Below are 15422 nucleotides of genomic sequence, written 5' to 3'. Positions count from 1 at the left end.
ATTACAAATACAGTATCACAACATAGCTCGAGTTCGGCAAGCCTACCTTTAAGTGGAATTGATGCAGGAATTTACACTTGCTGTGTTTTTCACACGAACACAGCGCCACGTGACAAATGATCGTTCCATTTGCATTGAAGAGTAAAAATGTTGATCCAAGTGCACAATCTGCTCTGAGTTGAAAAGAATTAAAAGACTACATCTTTTCTTTTTCAGCTGTGCTGCACCAGCTGCCTCATTTGCAGGAAATATCCTGTATCCTATATCAGATCCTGCACAGCATACCGCTGCTGATATGTGAAATATATTACTACACAACTGCTTTCGAGACATAGCTAAAATGTTTTCTTGAGCTTTTCTTCAAAATAATCTTCTACATATTGTCACTAAAATCAATACTCCGGGGTCTCCAAAAACTGGTGTAACCCCATCACAACCTATGTACTCCTGTAGGTCACCTCTCCAGGGAAAACAACTATCTTCTATTTTAACTGACAGATGCACTGTCCATAATCCTTCCAACAAAGACAACTGTCCCCCAAAAGACTCCTAAAAATGAAACAGCTGGCAGTAAAGCTCAGTCTGTTTGCTCCCGAACACACGCCTGTCAAATAAATCCAAGGGTCGTCCGGATTCATTTACAAGGGTACTTGAGACCATTGTCTGACAGCTGAAGACTTATAGATAGCACTTCTTCATTGACGACTGAAGACATTGTGCAGACATGCTCATACATACTCTGGCCAACTACTCACTGTCACAGTAACAGATGAGGTGGCTGTTATTTGTGTTTTGCATTAACTAGATTGGGAGTGTTGCCATGTGTATAGTATGTGATATGTACACTGCTGGTCTCTCTGTTATATAGAGCGTACCTATATTGAACCCAAACACTTGCAGTTGTGTTGGCTGTGATGTACACTTTTGCTTATCATTGCTATACCGCCTGCAACTCTTCTACGGGATTTAACTGGGTTTGTCTAATGGGATTATGCGTCTTGGATGTACCCATAAATGAAATCACATGTGAGGAGCTGGGAGCTCAAGATATCATTGAAACTTTCGTTATGCCTTGCCTTTTACAGTGAGTCAGTCGGTCGGTCGGTCAGTCAGGAACTAACATGTTTGTATGATAAGAGTGGAAATTGTCAAAGTCTGAAAATGATATGACATTTATTCATTGTCACCTAGCCACATAAACACCAACTGAGAGAAATGAAAAATAGTTGCCAGTCAGATGTTGTTGTTTTTTGTTTTGTTTTTGACCATCATTATTTCGACAGAAATAAATCAGACTCATAAGATTTGTTTCCATGTTGTACACCGCACAAAGAAACAGACCACACTCATGCAAGCATGCAAGAATTCGGATTGAAAGATGGGCACAAACAGTGTAGCATCAGGGGCGGTGTTTTGCTAAAAGGTGCCTCTACAGCAGACTAGCATCTGTCATTTCTACTTTTTTGTCTGTATTGGGACTCAAATCAGTGACCCATGACCCTTTGCCTCAAAGCGCAAGACCTTATCAATGAGCTACAGCTGTCCCATTATTTCATTTAGTTTTATGAGAGTGTGGATTAATATCTTGCAAAACAGTATTATTTTTACCTTATGCTGAATGTAGTTTACAAAAATCACATCAGTATTACCGTATGACATAATTGAAGAATATTATGTTCCACACACAATAAAGATGCAAATACATGATGTGAAAATGGGTGCAAATATCATGAAGCAAACCAACTTGTTGGATTCAGGTCTTTTGTGAAATAACAAATGTAGCTGAAATATTGTAATATTAATCTTTTAAATTCACAGCAAAGTGACTTCAGAACCTCCTTAACTATCTGTGGCTGTGTACTGTTGTGTTTCCCCTGTGCTTAATTTAAGTGTACGTGTGTGCTCCTCAGAAACGTAAGCTCAGATGGGGCAGAGGCTCGGCGCAGACTGAGAGAGTGTGACGGATTGGTGGATTCCCTACTGCATGCCCTCCAATCAGCTGTAGGGAAGAAGGATATGGATAATAAGGTTGGACATTACCTGACCACTACCAATTTAGGCTTGATCTTACACCCAAATTGTTCCATTGTTTATTTGGTGCTTTCCTCCCAGTCTGTGGAGAACTGTGTCTGTATTATGAGGAACCTGTCCTACCATGTCCACAAAGAGGTGCCAGGAGCCGAAAGGTTTCAGGACCCGTCAGCACCACAGGCTCCTGGCTCCGGAGGGCCACAGAGAAAGAAGAAGGATGATGCTGGCTGCTTCGGAGGGAAAAAGGCCAAAGGTGAGTAAGAGAAAGATTTTGAATCTCATTATTCAGTCACCCCTGTCAAGTAGTTTTATTTTATTTAGCCACTTATCATTGGATCACATCAAACATAAAACAAATGTGACCAATTTGTTTGGTTAATTGTAGCCAATACATTTTATCTTGATGGTAAACCTGTTTATGTCAAAAGGAACATGCATTTGTGGAATGAGGAGCCCAAATGCAGTATGTGTGTCTATTCTAAATAGTACATTATGCGGTTACTATTGACCCTTGTTTGTTGTTCTTGGGGAAATTAAATAAAGACAGTCTTATCAGGAACAAGGAAAAAAACAAGACGTGGGCGATTATATATTTGAGATTTTTAACAATCTGGAGCGTCGGTAACAGCATGGCACCTCCTCCTGTGACCGTGCTGGTCACACTCTGTGTGGAATGGCATTCGGCTACCCAACCAAGAGTTTTTGCAAGTCAGCACAGCACAGCCAAGCTTTTCCCACAAGTATGCAGTTCGGTTGAGGTTAGGACTATTGGCAGGACGCACTTTTAAATACAGCATTTCAGAAGCGAGTTGTTGTAGAATCTCATCTTGTTTTCTCCCCCTATTGCGATTGCCTTAAATGACACGTCTCGTCCAGTGATGTTCTCCGGTGATAAACATTCAGTCAGCATTCATCGCTGAACATAACATTCTTCCTCATTTTCTGATTCTAGACCAGGGGCTAAAAAATAAATAAAATAAAGAGTCCATAGCAAGCTGCGCATTAGCTGTGTGGCATAGTAAAAATGTGACATACATTACACATGATGGCCTTAATGCAAATACTCGGATGTCCCCCTCAACCCGCCAATGCAAGATCCTTACAAATAGGGCATCATGTAGAAGGGAAATTTGCAAATGTTCCAAATTTATTGGTAAAACGCACTGTTACCACAGAAAATAAATCTTCCAATGACAATCCCAACCTCCAGCCCACCACAAAGATGTTAAATAACTAGAATGCCTCCTTTCCCTTCTCTTCTTCTCCCTGTCCTGGCACGTGTTTCAATGTGTCTTATTTCTCCAACTCTTTTTGGACATCTATATTTAACTCATTAACTACGTAACTATATCTTTTCTGTCTGTATTACAAAAGTGATTTTACTCCCAGTGATTTCAAAATAAGTCTTTGTCAGTCCGCTATGTCATGAGCATGTTGACTTTATTAGGAGCATTGTTGGCTCCTTGTCAGATGTGTTGTAAGGAACATCTCCATCTGTGTTCTCCTGAGCTCCTAGCAGCACAACAGCGTTATCTCCCCGCCGTACAACAATAATGACTGTCATAATTCAGACGGCCAATGAAGTGTGACTACACGCTGGTGACCCTCAGTATCTAGCACTCTGAAGAAATCCCTCTATTCATTGGTGTGAGGAAGGCACAGCTTACAAGTATACAGACTTCTAAAGAAACCAATTATCCACATGAACACTTTGTTGTGTGCAAGCGCACGTTAAATAATGAGTTGTGTGTAGCTGTGCGGGGCCCTCAAGGTGTTCTTTCAAAGAGGAACATTAAACATAGTCATAAAGAAGCACAGAGCAATATGACACCGTCGGTGAAATGGTCGGTAATTTGCAGCCTTAAGTAGGTTGCGTCTTACCTCCTCTTCTGTTAAATGTCACATTTATATGAGTTAAAAAATGCCATCATGATTCGTACCGGTGGAGTGTTTTAACTTTGATTTGTTAATGAGCAGTCTGAGATTTTCATCGCATCACTTTTTTTTCCTTTGCTATAGCGCGTTTAATGGAGCATGTTTATAAATGTGAGCAGCCTGCACAGTCATTTTTTTCCACACTTTCAATTTGATTGTAGAAATAAATTTGATCGCGTTGTTTTTTGTATTTATTCAATCTGTAAAAATTTTATCTAAAAATATCAACTTTTTTTTCTTTTAACTCTTAATATTACTTTTTTTTTCTCTCTTTACCCTATTTCGTGAGCTCCTTTAATTGTCACTCTCATGGCTATTTTCAGAAAATGATTTCTGTTGTCCTTTTTACACAGCCCTTTGACATGTAAGCATGGCTTTTTCACCATGCCCCTTCTCTCTTTTCTGTGCTTTGTCTGTTTATGGCTGCTGCTTCCTTGGCTAACTGTAGAGGAATGGTTTAATCAAGGTGAGTGCTCCAGACAACGTTCTTTTATTTATCATCCTGGTCCAAGCCTTTCTCATTCCCTAGAATATAGTTAGAAGATATGCTGTGTGTAGTACTTGCAAAACCTGAAATTGCTTATACCCATTTCATATGCATTGTTGCACTTATCCAATTATTTTTTAAACCACACCCATCTGACTTGGTCCTCATGAGATACTGTGACATATATCTTCCCTCATCCAGTGACTCAATCATGAAAACTGCTGACAGTTTTTAAACCACGGTAAAAAGTCATCCTAAAACCCTTCATTCAATTGGTATGACCATGTGAGCGCTGTTTCCCAAGCTTATAATTGCCGTTATAATGTTTATGTAGCTAACATGACCATGGTGGGACTCGAACCCAAACTAACTGCTCTGAATGCTAATGGCTGCTCTATTAGGCTACTGGGCCTCTTATTTCAACATTTGAAGCAACTTTTAAGTCCCCAAAACAACTTCCCCACACATTCAGCAGTGACAATTCTTTTCATGAATGGAAAGGGCCAACTTTGGCCTAAATCTACTGAATATAAATTGGAAGGATGGCCAGGAAATACAGCACAGCGGTGAATTCTTACCCTTAAGTATTCATATAAAGCCTTTGTACCTTTCCAAAAAACCATCCAGATGGTACACTGGTTTGTAGAAATGAGAAAAGCACCTCTGTTATATATAGCAGCTGCGGCTGACCTTTCATTTGTTCACCCAGGGCAAATCTCACTGTTCAGTTGGGTGCAATATTTTATAACTTTGCCATTCACTAAAAAGATCTGACTTCTTTTTCAATACATGACTCATGACAGAGTTCATGATTCATACACATCACCCATCTCATTTTGTAATGATTGCTCCAGCCTGTGTTGTTTAATCAATGCGTTGATTCCACCCACCAATTATCTTTATATAAAAAGAGCTAATAAAACGGATGACACAGTATAAGCCACAAAGTCAGGACAGAGATGCGCTGTTGTATATTGAAGTAAAGCACACATAATCTGGAGGTGACCCATGCAGAATATCACATTACAACTAGTTTTTGGACCATGCTCATCTGCAATACATTGTGATCCATGCCAAATGGGTCTTGGGAAAGATATCCTTTTGCATGCCTGCATGTGTGTGGTCCTGTTCATTGTATGAATATGGAAATACAGCTGAGTGTAAATCGAATATTCCTTGAGGAAGTATCAGTATAAGTGTAAGAAAAAGAAGAAGCCGAGCCGTCATCGCAAAAGAATAATTCTCTGTTTCAGCACATCGTACAAATTACATTTCAAATTCAGTATCATTTGCACTGCATCTCTGCTTTAAAAAGTATTAGGGTAGATGCAATTTTTTGAATGTGACTCTTTTTCATCGATTGACGGAAGCACACCAAAAGTACTGAAGTGAAGTTTCTTCATATTTTATGACTGAACGCATGCCTAGAGGCAACTGTAAAATTTTGTGCGACTGTCGAGGTATGCAACTAAAAATAATTAATAGCTTCCCAACTGTAAGGTGAGGCCCTTGGTAAAATAATAATACATGAATAACTTTGATTGTTACTCAAGTTTGAGAGTTTATATCCCGAGCGGAAGCAGTAGCACCATTCCATGTCTTCCTTCCCTGGAATTTCCTCACATCCTTACATTAGTGAAGGTGTGTCCCTCCTAGGAAGTACTCCTGTTATTGTTGTTTGTAAAGTATCTGCACACAAAAGTATCACCATAATGGTTGCTAGCCAATGAGATAAGATAGTGGGAAACTTTCATGTTTGCTTCATACATGACATGACATCATATTGTAGGCCTCTAACTCCCATTTTGGGAGTTAGCTAACATAACTGCTCAGAATTCAAATGGAATAGTACATGCTTGATAACAATACAATTCTAATAAAGACAAAAATATCCAAATTAAACAACTTCAAAAATAATTTGAAAGATCAAAATGATCTGATGACAGCAATTTCCAGTCAATGAGATTGTGCCTTTGCTTTTCCTTTCATTCAGGTAGAAAAAATGGTGAGAATGACAAAAACTACGACACATTGGATCTTCCCAAGCGTACTGACCCGACGAAAGGTAGGCGCTTCACCATCAAGCGAACATGCCAGTGAAACACAAACTGAAATTCAATTGATGGATCTGAAACAGATCAATAGTCAAATCTGTGGAATACGTTCATTGGAAGTGTGTGATAGCTGGAGGTCTGCAATGCTATGTTGGTAGCAATTCTGTGTGACTATAACTGATAGTATAGTGGTTTCTATTTCAGAATATTGTGCAGACGATGTAGGTTCGGTTTCCAAACAGTGATTGTGTCATTGTGAGTTGGAATGGTTGCCTTCTTCTCCGTGTGCTGTGATTGACAAGTCACTGGGTCAGGATATCCTTTGCTTGACTTTTTTTTGTTCTTTAATACAAAATTATGGGTGGATGGATGGATGGATGGATGGATGGATGGATGGATGGATGGATGGATGGATGGATGGATGGATGGATGGATGGATGGATGGATGGATGGATGGATGGATGGATGGATGGATGGATATTTTGGGACAAACTTCATAATAATAGCATAACAAATAATCAGCGTGTTGTTGCAGTACTAAAATCCTTTTATATTATTATCATTATTATTATTATTGTATAAGTGGCGTAACATGTTAAGAATTGGTCAATATTTAAATCTGGACTTTGAAATATATCAGCATTATTCCAAATGTAGGTGGTTTATTGATCATCAAATAAGGAAGATAATTGCTGATGACAGTAAGAGGACTGATGTGATGGGAAGCCTCATTTAAACCAGCGGGAGGTTGTAAGTGTAGGAAAGTGCTCTGATTTGCTTCCATAAAGTTGTATCCATGCAAATCTGATTTTTCTTTGATACTCATCTTTGTCTCTGCCGGCACCATATCAGCTTGTCAAGTTGGCAAGGACTGAGAGGAACTCTTATTCACTGCAAAGGTTTGAAAAATCATGCAAGATTCTAATTTGGTTTTATATAGTGAAGTTAAGACTGAGGTCCTTCCTGGCAGTGCAAAATGCTCTCAGTGTCTCTTCTGTAGCAGAGGTCTTTCATACCATGGTCGGTAATGAACACAATCTTTCTGTAAGGGCTTATACTTTATTGGTGCTCCATTATTATTTTGGATCAAAATGGAGACAGAACGAAAAGAGCCGATAAGAAGCAATTATGACGGGTGGAAATTAAAATTCCTTTTAGAGATTTGATGAGTGCAGCAGCCCCCGAGATGGTGAAACGTTTTCCCTGCAGTTAATTGAAACCTCAGCAAAACCTTGATGCAAGATGGAGGTTAGTAGTGGAGGTAGGAGATGAAGAAAAGAGTGAGGAAGCATGTGGTGTGCTCATCCTGCTGCCTTAGAGAGGTTTTAGTTTTAAGCATAGCTTTTAGAGGGTCTTGAGAATTTCTTTTAGGCAGAGCTAAATATAAATGCAATTATAGTATCAGAAATGTGAAAAAATAGAAATATATTTCCAAGAAACGAGAATGTCTTTTAGGCAGAGCTAAATAAATGCAATTATAGGATCAGAAATAAGAACAAATAAAAATATATTTCCAACAAATGTATATATCCATTCATCACATTTATGATGGGATTGACCTTTGACAATCAATGTAATTTGCTGCTGTATCAATTCAATTTTCAAATATATTACATTGAAAAAAATTACACTTTTTAATTTAAGGCCTTATGTGCAATACAATTGTAGATTGCCACATTTCTCTCTCGTGTCACATCTGACATCTGTTAACACATGGTTTAAATGTCAATCGGATCAGGAAAAACAGGGCAGACATTTGGGGTCCTCATTAATTGCAATGGATGTACGCACAAATTACACAACTAAATTGTTTAAAAAGCCATTATCACTGTGCAGACTACACTAAAAGAGAGCCAAAGTCAAAACATTTTTTTGTCTCTAAGTATTCGACTGTTTTAAAATGAGGATTAGCAGCCAGGGATTTGAGCCTGTAGACTCGAATCCCTCTGAAACTGACAAGTGATGATTTTCCTTTTTCAAATTCTATGCAGTCGTCAAAACAATTATGTATTAGGTTAGAAAGGCCTCAGCAAGTTTGCCTTCTTGCTTTTTTACTTTCATCTCAGCCTTTGCCATCTCAGTGGTCTCTATTGTTCTGCTCATAATCACACATCAAACAATTGAGAAAACAGCCATTTTTTTTTTCAATTGACAACAATGCATCTCACTGTTTTGTCTTGCAAGAGTGTTTAATTTTTACACAGACAAACAGTCATGAATTGTATTGCATCGTACAACCCTCTTTGATATCATCCCACAGGAGAGTTCGAGTTGAGAAATAATGAACACAGACTCCTGTGCTGCCAGCGTTGATGAAAAGTGTGAGACTCGATTGAATTAAGAAAACGTGAGCCACACTTCTATTGTTCCACTCTGCTGCTGTCGCTGCACATATCTCACTAAAAGGTTCACTGACATGAATCTGATTCTTCTAAACAAAATCACTACTCCACCCCAAAGGCATGATGAATGTCTTGGTGCAGTGAGACCATTTGTTCAAGCAGATCCTTTTTTCAAGATAAAGCATCTTTGCGCTTTTAAATGCCAAGCCTCCAGAGTGGTACAATTATAGCACATGGGAAGGGAAGTACTACATCTACAGTTTATGTCATTTAAAAACAGGATATTCTAAATGATAGATTGTGTGCTCGAAGTTTCAAGCAGCAGTTTTATACACTGCAGATTCTGTTTTTTCTGGGTAGATTTTTAGACAGAAACGCTGACGTTGGGTCTTGCAGATGTACTGATTGCTGCAGTAAGCCAGTTCAGACTCAACCGTGGTGTCAAAATCAAGGCCTGGGGGCCAAATACGGCCCACCAAATCATTTTATGTGGCCCAGGAAGAGAAATTGTGCATCAACTTCATGTGTCAATACTAAATGTACAAATTAACTTAACTTCACATAAACTTGTTATCAGTTTGTTGTGTAAACTATACAGTGTATCATATAAGGCATTGACAGTCATAATGGCCTTCCGAAAAAATCTGTTCGAACCCTTGGACTAAACACAGCACACTAAAAACACACTATGTACTTGAGATACCTTCCTAAACTCACTCCTGCCTCACTCCCTGCTGTCTCAATTCATAGAAAGGTGAAAATTAATCACTAAGACTGCCGAATGGACACTCGCTCACTGGACGTATTGAGCAAATGTAAAATAAAAAAAAAGGACAAACAGCTTACTTACCAGAAAATCCATTCTTTTTGGTTTGTTCCTTAGCTTGTTTAATCAACAGACAAGACAACTTTGACTGTCATCATTGAGTAAAAAAAATCATTAGCTGTTTGCAACTGTGGCTTTAATTTTATAGAGGGTAAATTTGTTGCACTAGACCTCTATAATTGCAAAAAATTATTTCTAAACATATTTCATCTTCTTAGGCTCTACACATTTTTTTTAATGTAGTATTATTTGAGTCAAATTGGGAAAATGCACTGTGTCACGGTGTTGAGAGAAAAACAAACAAGCAAATGACTAATTGTCGAGGAATTTGATCGTCGACCTGGTCGTGACAGCCCTACAAACCAAGTCAAATTCAGTGCCAGTCTTTTTTTTTAACAATTTGGCCTTTTGATTTCACAATCAACACACACACCTGTGGACCAAAGCCCTTGTCCAATAGGTAATGTTATGTGGAAACTTTCTATGTCGGGTGCCTCTTTTAACATGTTATTGACCTGAGATGTATTGTAAACATGATATTTGCAGCTGACCACAGTCTGACTGGTATTATACAAGTGGCCACACAGTACGCCCTCAATACATTGCTGTATTTAAGTCAATATCCACAGGTGGTCCAAATCCAGGGGTTGCGAATTCCACATATTTGAACAAGAAATATAATCCCAGCACGGCTTCTGAAGATAGTTTATTTAGCTTTCATTCTTCATCCTAACTCTATCAAATGTTAGTGTAGGAACAGAGCACGCTTGCTATATGGCTGAATGTGTGTCTATAAGGGGAGAACTGCCTGGATTGTCATTCTCTACACAAGAGTTAATCCAAAGTATCCATCACACTTAAGCATGTGATGGATTGATGGGGCCGGAGCAAGCATTAGATGAGGGATGCTTGCTGACACCAATCCAGACAGCAAATCCCTTCAGCGTCAGCCGGCATCAGAATTGGCATCATGCATTCTGGATGCTACGTCCACTCTGAGGTAAAGGGACCAGAGATGAGGCTATGGTGCACCAATCCAGTAGAGTGGAGGGGGATGGGAAACCAGTGTGCTTCTCAATCAGGATTCAACATTTGCCCAACATACTAATCAGATTTGTGCTGATTTTGGTGCTTTAATCAGCATAAAAAAGGACTGTAAATTAATACTGAATTATGTGTTTTTTGGGCATTTTAATTATACTGAGATTATGTTTTGATATAATACTTATATTTATTTTGAGATTTATATAGAGCTAAAAAAAAATATATATAATCTAGAACTGAAACATAATTTGGAGTGGATATACCGTATCCGTATTTGTGTATGAATTTGTAATTTTTTTTTTCTTTTTATAAGAAACACAATCCACCAGCAAGTCATGATTGAAATATTATTATTGATGTTGCGGAAAGCGCAAGGTCGAGAAGAGAAAGTATGTTGGACTAGTTATCGAAACAAAAATATCCCATAATAGAATACACTAGCAAACAGATGAGTGCTGCTTGAGACACGAAAAGAAGACATGTTTTCTAACCAATGTCTGAAGAGAATATGTTAACGGGATACATTTGGGCAAAAATTAATTAAGTTAGCGTGTTCAGCTCTTAACATGCTTTGCTTTGGTACAATTTGCCAATTAAATTGCTTCAAGGTGTGACGACTGAACACACCAGGGCATCCATTTTTTATACAATATGACAGTTTTCAGATTCCGGTTCCTTCTTCCTTTTTAAATGCATGCTGGCCATCAACTGCGAATGATTTCTCACACCAGTGTTCCATGGAATTCACTGGGGAGAAGCTTTATGGAGAGCATTTATAAAAGCAGATGTCATGTGCTCTTTATTGTCTATATCTTTTTTTCCCCTCTCTTTTTTTTTTGGTTCACATGAATTTACTTTTCTGGGTTATTCATAAACAGACACATGTACACTAACATAATCCCACATTTACCATAAATGACATTCATTTTAAAAGCCCATTTCACTTTTGTCCAAAGTATTTCAGCAGATGTTTGTTTTAAAGTAAAGATTTAATGAAGCACAAGTCGGCTGATAATTGTGTCCCACTAGAAAATATTTATCCTTGTTTCTGTGTATTTATGGTAAATATAGCTAGGCTTTACTGCTCCTTTGGGTCCATATAAATCAAGTCTTAGTGGTGATATCTTGGATCTCATCAAGAATGGTGTTTGGACCTTCCTGCCAGTTTGAAGTCAATTTGCCAGCCTGTTTTATGCTCCTTTCATTAATTTGTCGTGTTCTTTTGTAATATTCCACAGTTGGATTTAATTAACCTGTCACTGCATCAACAGCGAGCTACAAAAGACTCCTGCTGTGCTAAAATGGTTTTTCATTGCCGAGAAATTTGGTGAAAAATGGCCAATGGAATACCTGATGGTGAGAGGCAGTTATGGAGGCAGTATGAGATAGGGGGGTCTGAGCTGTCTATTTGTCTCTTTTGGCACTCTATAACTCTTCCCCCAGCTGTCACTTCCCGTCGACCATTCCTTCTCACCAGGATGCCTTTGTGACCCAAAGCCGATGGGCAGCTGCACAAGACACAGGCTTGTAGCTGCTTTCTGCTTTGCTTTGTCAGCATCCAACAAAACTTAGGCCAACTGCAGCATGACCATGGTAATGTCCCATGCCCTGGGGCTGTCCATAGAGGTGCCAATCTATAGAACAGTCCAAATGGATGCCAGGGGAGATAATGAAGCTTTGACCCTGGCTGCTGTCCATATAAAGAGGGATGTAGGGAGGGGTGCCTTGGAAGACAAACGGTGAATATATATTTTTTTCAAATACAAGCTTCTATCACTTTCCCTCAAGCTTAGGTTGAGGATTCTTGGATGCTCTGAATTAATTCAGGATTCTTTAGTTGAAGACTTTGCTTTCTATGAATCCTGCATTTTAACCAGAGGCTTGATCACAATATAAATGGTAGCATAGTCCTAGAAAGACTTTAAAATACTCCTAGCTTTGTACTTAAGGCAATGTGTTGATGCATTTCAAACAAGCAAATGAAATTGTAACAATGCCATAATAAATAAATAAATAAAAATATATCTAAAAAAAATTATATATATATATATATATATATATATATATATATATATATATATATATATATATATATATATATATATATATATATATATATATATATCTTGACAACACTAATATAGACACACCAAAATGCCCATCATTACTCAGATATATAATATATATTCTCCACTTTGTGGAATGACTATTGAGGCCTCTACTTGTCTATACCACCATATTATAGCGGGTGTTAGCTGTCGTGGCAATAACTATAGTCTATTAAGCCCCAGCCATTATTGTGATGCTCCTCAAAGTATGGCTCAGATAAAAGAGATTGCATTACTTAAACCCCAAAGGTCTTACCAATTTACTTAGTTTTGTTTACAGACTTCCATCGCTGATCGTTTGGTAAGTAATGAAACTCGGAGTGCTCCGGCTCTTATTAAACGAGCAGCACACATCTCTCATAATGATATCGTGAGGTGCTGCCTTTCTGTGGCTCTGCCTTTCAAGAGTGTTCATTAGTTTCCCATGTGGCCGCATAATTTTATACAAAGACATGAAAGCAAGCTGGTGGGGTCAAATCCGCATGAGATGCAGATGTAGCATGAGGGTGGAGACTCAACAACTTGAGGTTTTCCTACTGAAACAATGCAGGCAATATAAAAAGAAACAAACATTGCTGTCCATATATTCAAAGTAATATTTTCCTCCCGCCAAACTGAATTTTTTTTTTCTTGAAAATAACTAAGTCAGGACTGCAAATTAAGGTTCCATCTGCTCCAAGATAGAGGGATTATTTTATGTCCTGCTGTTTGGTTTCTGTTTTTCTATCCATCACTCTTCTTGATGCACAACCTCCTTTTCTCTCCTGGTAAAACAAAAAAGAAAAAAACAGCAAAAGGATTATTTTGAGGCTGAGGCTGTTTGATTGATGAGCATCACTTGCTGACAAGCAATGGCCCGGGTGTTTGTGGTGCCATGTCTGTGTATTAATAGAGATCCAGCTGTTTTGCAACAAACCTACCCTAGACGAATGCTGATGGAAGAGCCCGGGTGATGTTTGTGTGGTAGAGAAGTTGATTTTCGATTGTTTTACTCCTCCCGTCTCAGATAATCCATTCAATTTTACCAGCCTGCCTCACTGCTGCTGCTTACACTTAATTGCAGTCAGTTCAGAAACAACATGGACCTGTGGCGTGTTACACCCTGTGGAAAAAAAAGTTCATTATATGGCTGTCACAAACAAATTAATTATCCTTTCGATTATTCCATCAATTACTCTGGTACAAATTTTATGGTAGACTCAGGCAAATTAGCTTGTATTAAATGCTTCTAATCCTTTACATGTCATTTCCATTTTGTCGGCAATGGGTTTGCTGTCAAGAAATTTGTTTCACAGAATTTAGGTGTTCAGTATTGCCGTTGGACTTTTAATTATCTGGCTACCTATTGAGCTTTTTCATTGTGTTTTACCTCAATCAAAATTTGACAGGTTGTTCAGTTTGCCTAATTTGAAGAGAGTTGAAGAGTTTCATAAATTACGGACTATAACATGCTATCTTTATTTTTTTTTTTTTGCACAAACTTTATACAATCCTGGATTTTATAGTCCAATGTGGCTTATGTATGGATTTTTCATGATTTTTATGATATTGTAAAATGATTTGTTTTGGTAATACAGGTCATAGAAATATGGACATTTCATTTAAAACACATGCGGCTTATAGTTCGGTGTGGCTTATATATGAACAAAACTGGATGTTTCCCTAATTTTACCTGGTGCGGCTATTATTCAGGTGCGATTTCTAGTCTAGACATCACGGAAGTTAAATGCTAGAGGATGATCATTTGCTTAGAAAAGTAGGCCAACTCACAATAACGCACACGTACATGCACTTACACGCGCACACACACATGCACTTCTCAAATGTCCCTTGTGTCTACAAAGTGAAAATAAAATAGCCAGCAGACAGGCAGGAGATGACTGGAGATCACAGTGATAACTCAGTAGATGATTGCACTAACCTTATTCTGACCTGCATCAGAGGAGAGACCACAGACAATTCAGGCAGACATTAAGCCCTGACTAAAAAAGGTAAAATATATTGTTTGTTTTTAATCTGTAGCCCAAAAGAGTAACAAGAATATTTTAACTAAATAGGTCCAGTGAATTTCCCGAGTGTCATCTATCCTTGTTTAACTGCAAATACCAGCTCCATTTACTGTACGGTTTTAGGTGTTGCTTGACCAAAGCATTCCAGATGAAAAAGAAAATATCCATCCATCCATTTATCCATCCATCCATCCATCCATCTTCTGAACGGCTTAGTCCCCACGGAGGTCGCGGGTGTGCTGGAGACTATCCCAGCCCTCATCGGGCAGTAGGCGGGGGACACCCTGAACCGGTTGCCAGCCAATGGCAGGGCACACAGAGACAAACAACCATTTGCACTCACACCTAGGGACAATTTGGAGTGCTCAATCGGCCTACCAAGCGTGTTTTGGGGATGTGGGAGGAAACTGGAGTGCCTGGAGAAAACCCACGTGGGACCGGGGAGAACATGCAAACTCCAAACAGGGAGAGCCGGAGGTGGAATCGAACCCACACCTTCCTAACTGTGAGGCGGATGTGCTACCCAGTGCTGCCCAGAAAGAAAATATGAATATGCATATTTCATTAGCAAGAATTGCATGATAAA

General features: G+C 38.7%; 1 protein-coding gene across 11 annotated transcripts in view; it reads left to right on the top strand.

Annotated features, from left to right (window-relative positions):
* The window catches only part of arvcfb (ARVCF delta catenin family member b), a 138578-nt gene that overhangs the window by 110277 nt on the left and 12879 nt on the right, over positions 1–15422 (top strand). For 10 of the 11 annotated variants that reach the window (XM_085910051.1, XM_085910050.1, XM_085910048.1 and 7 more), the window contains 4 exons: positions 1911–2028; positions 2113–2284; positions 4415–4432; positions 6447–6518. In XM_085910051.1, coding sequence (XP_085766177.1) covers positions 1911–2028; positions 2113–2284; positions 4415–4432; positions 6447–6518 — 380 coding nt within the window. The remainder of the gene's footprint in view (positions 1–1910; positions 2029–2112; positions 2285–4414; positions 4433–6446; positions 6519–15422) is intronic. The other variant, XM_085910043.1, reaches the window with a different exon arrangement.

Source organism: Syngnathus leptorhynchus, chromosome 4 (assembly GCF_054491065.1).
Source record: "Syngnathus leptorhynchus isolate UIUO chromosome 4, UIUO_Slep, whole genome shotgun sequence".
Lineage (NCBI taxonomy): Eukaryota > Metazoa > Chordata > Actinopteri > Syngnathiformes > Syngnathidae > Syngnathus > Syngnathus leptorhynchus.
This window is presented reverse-complemented; position numbering and strand designations above follow the sequence as displayed.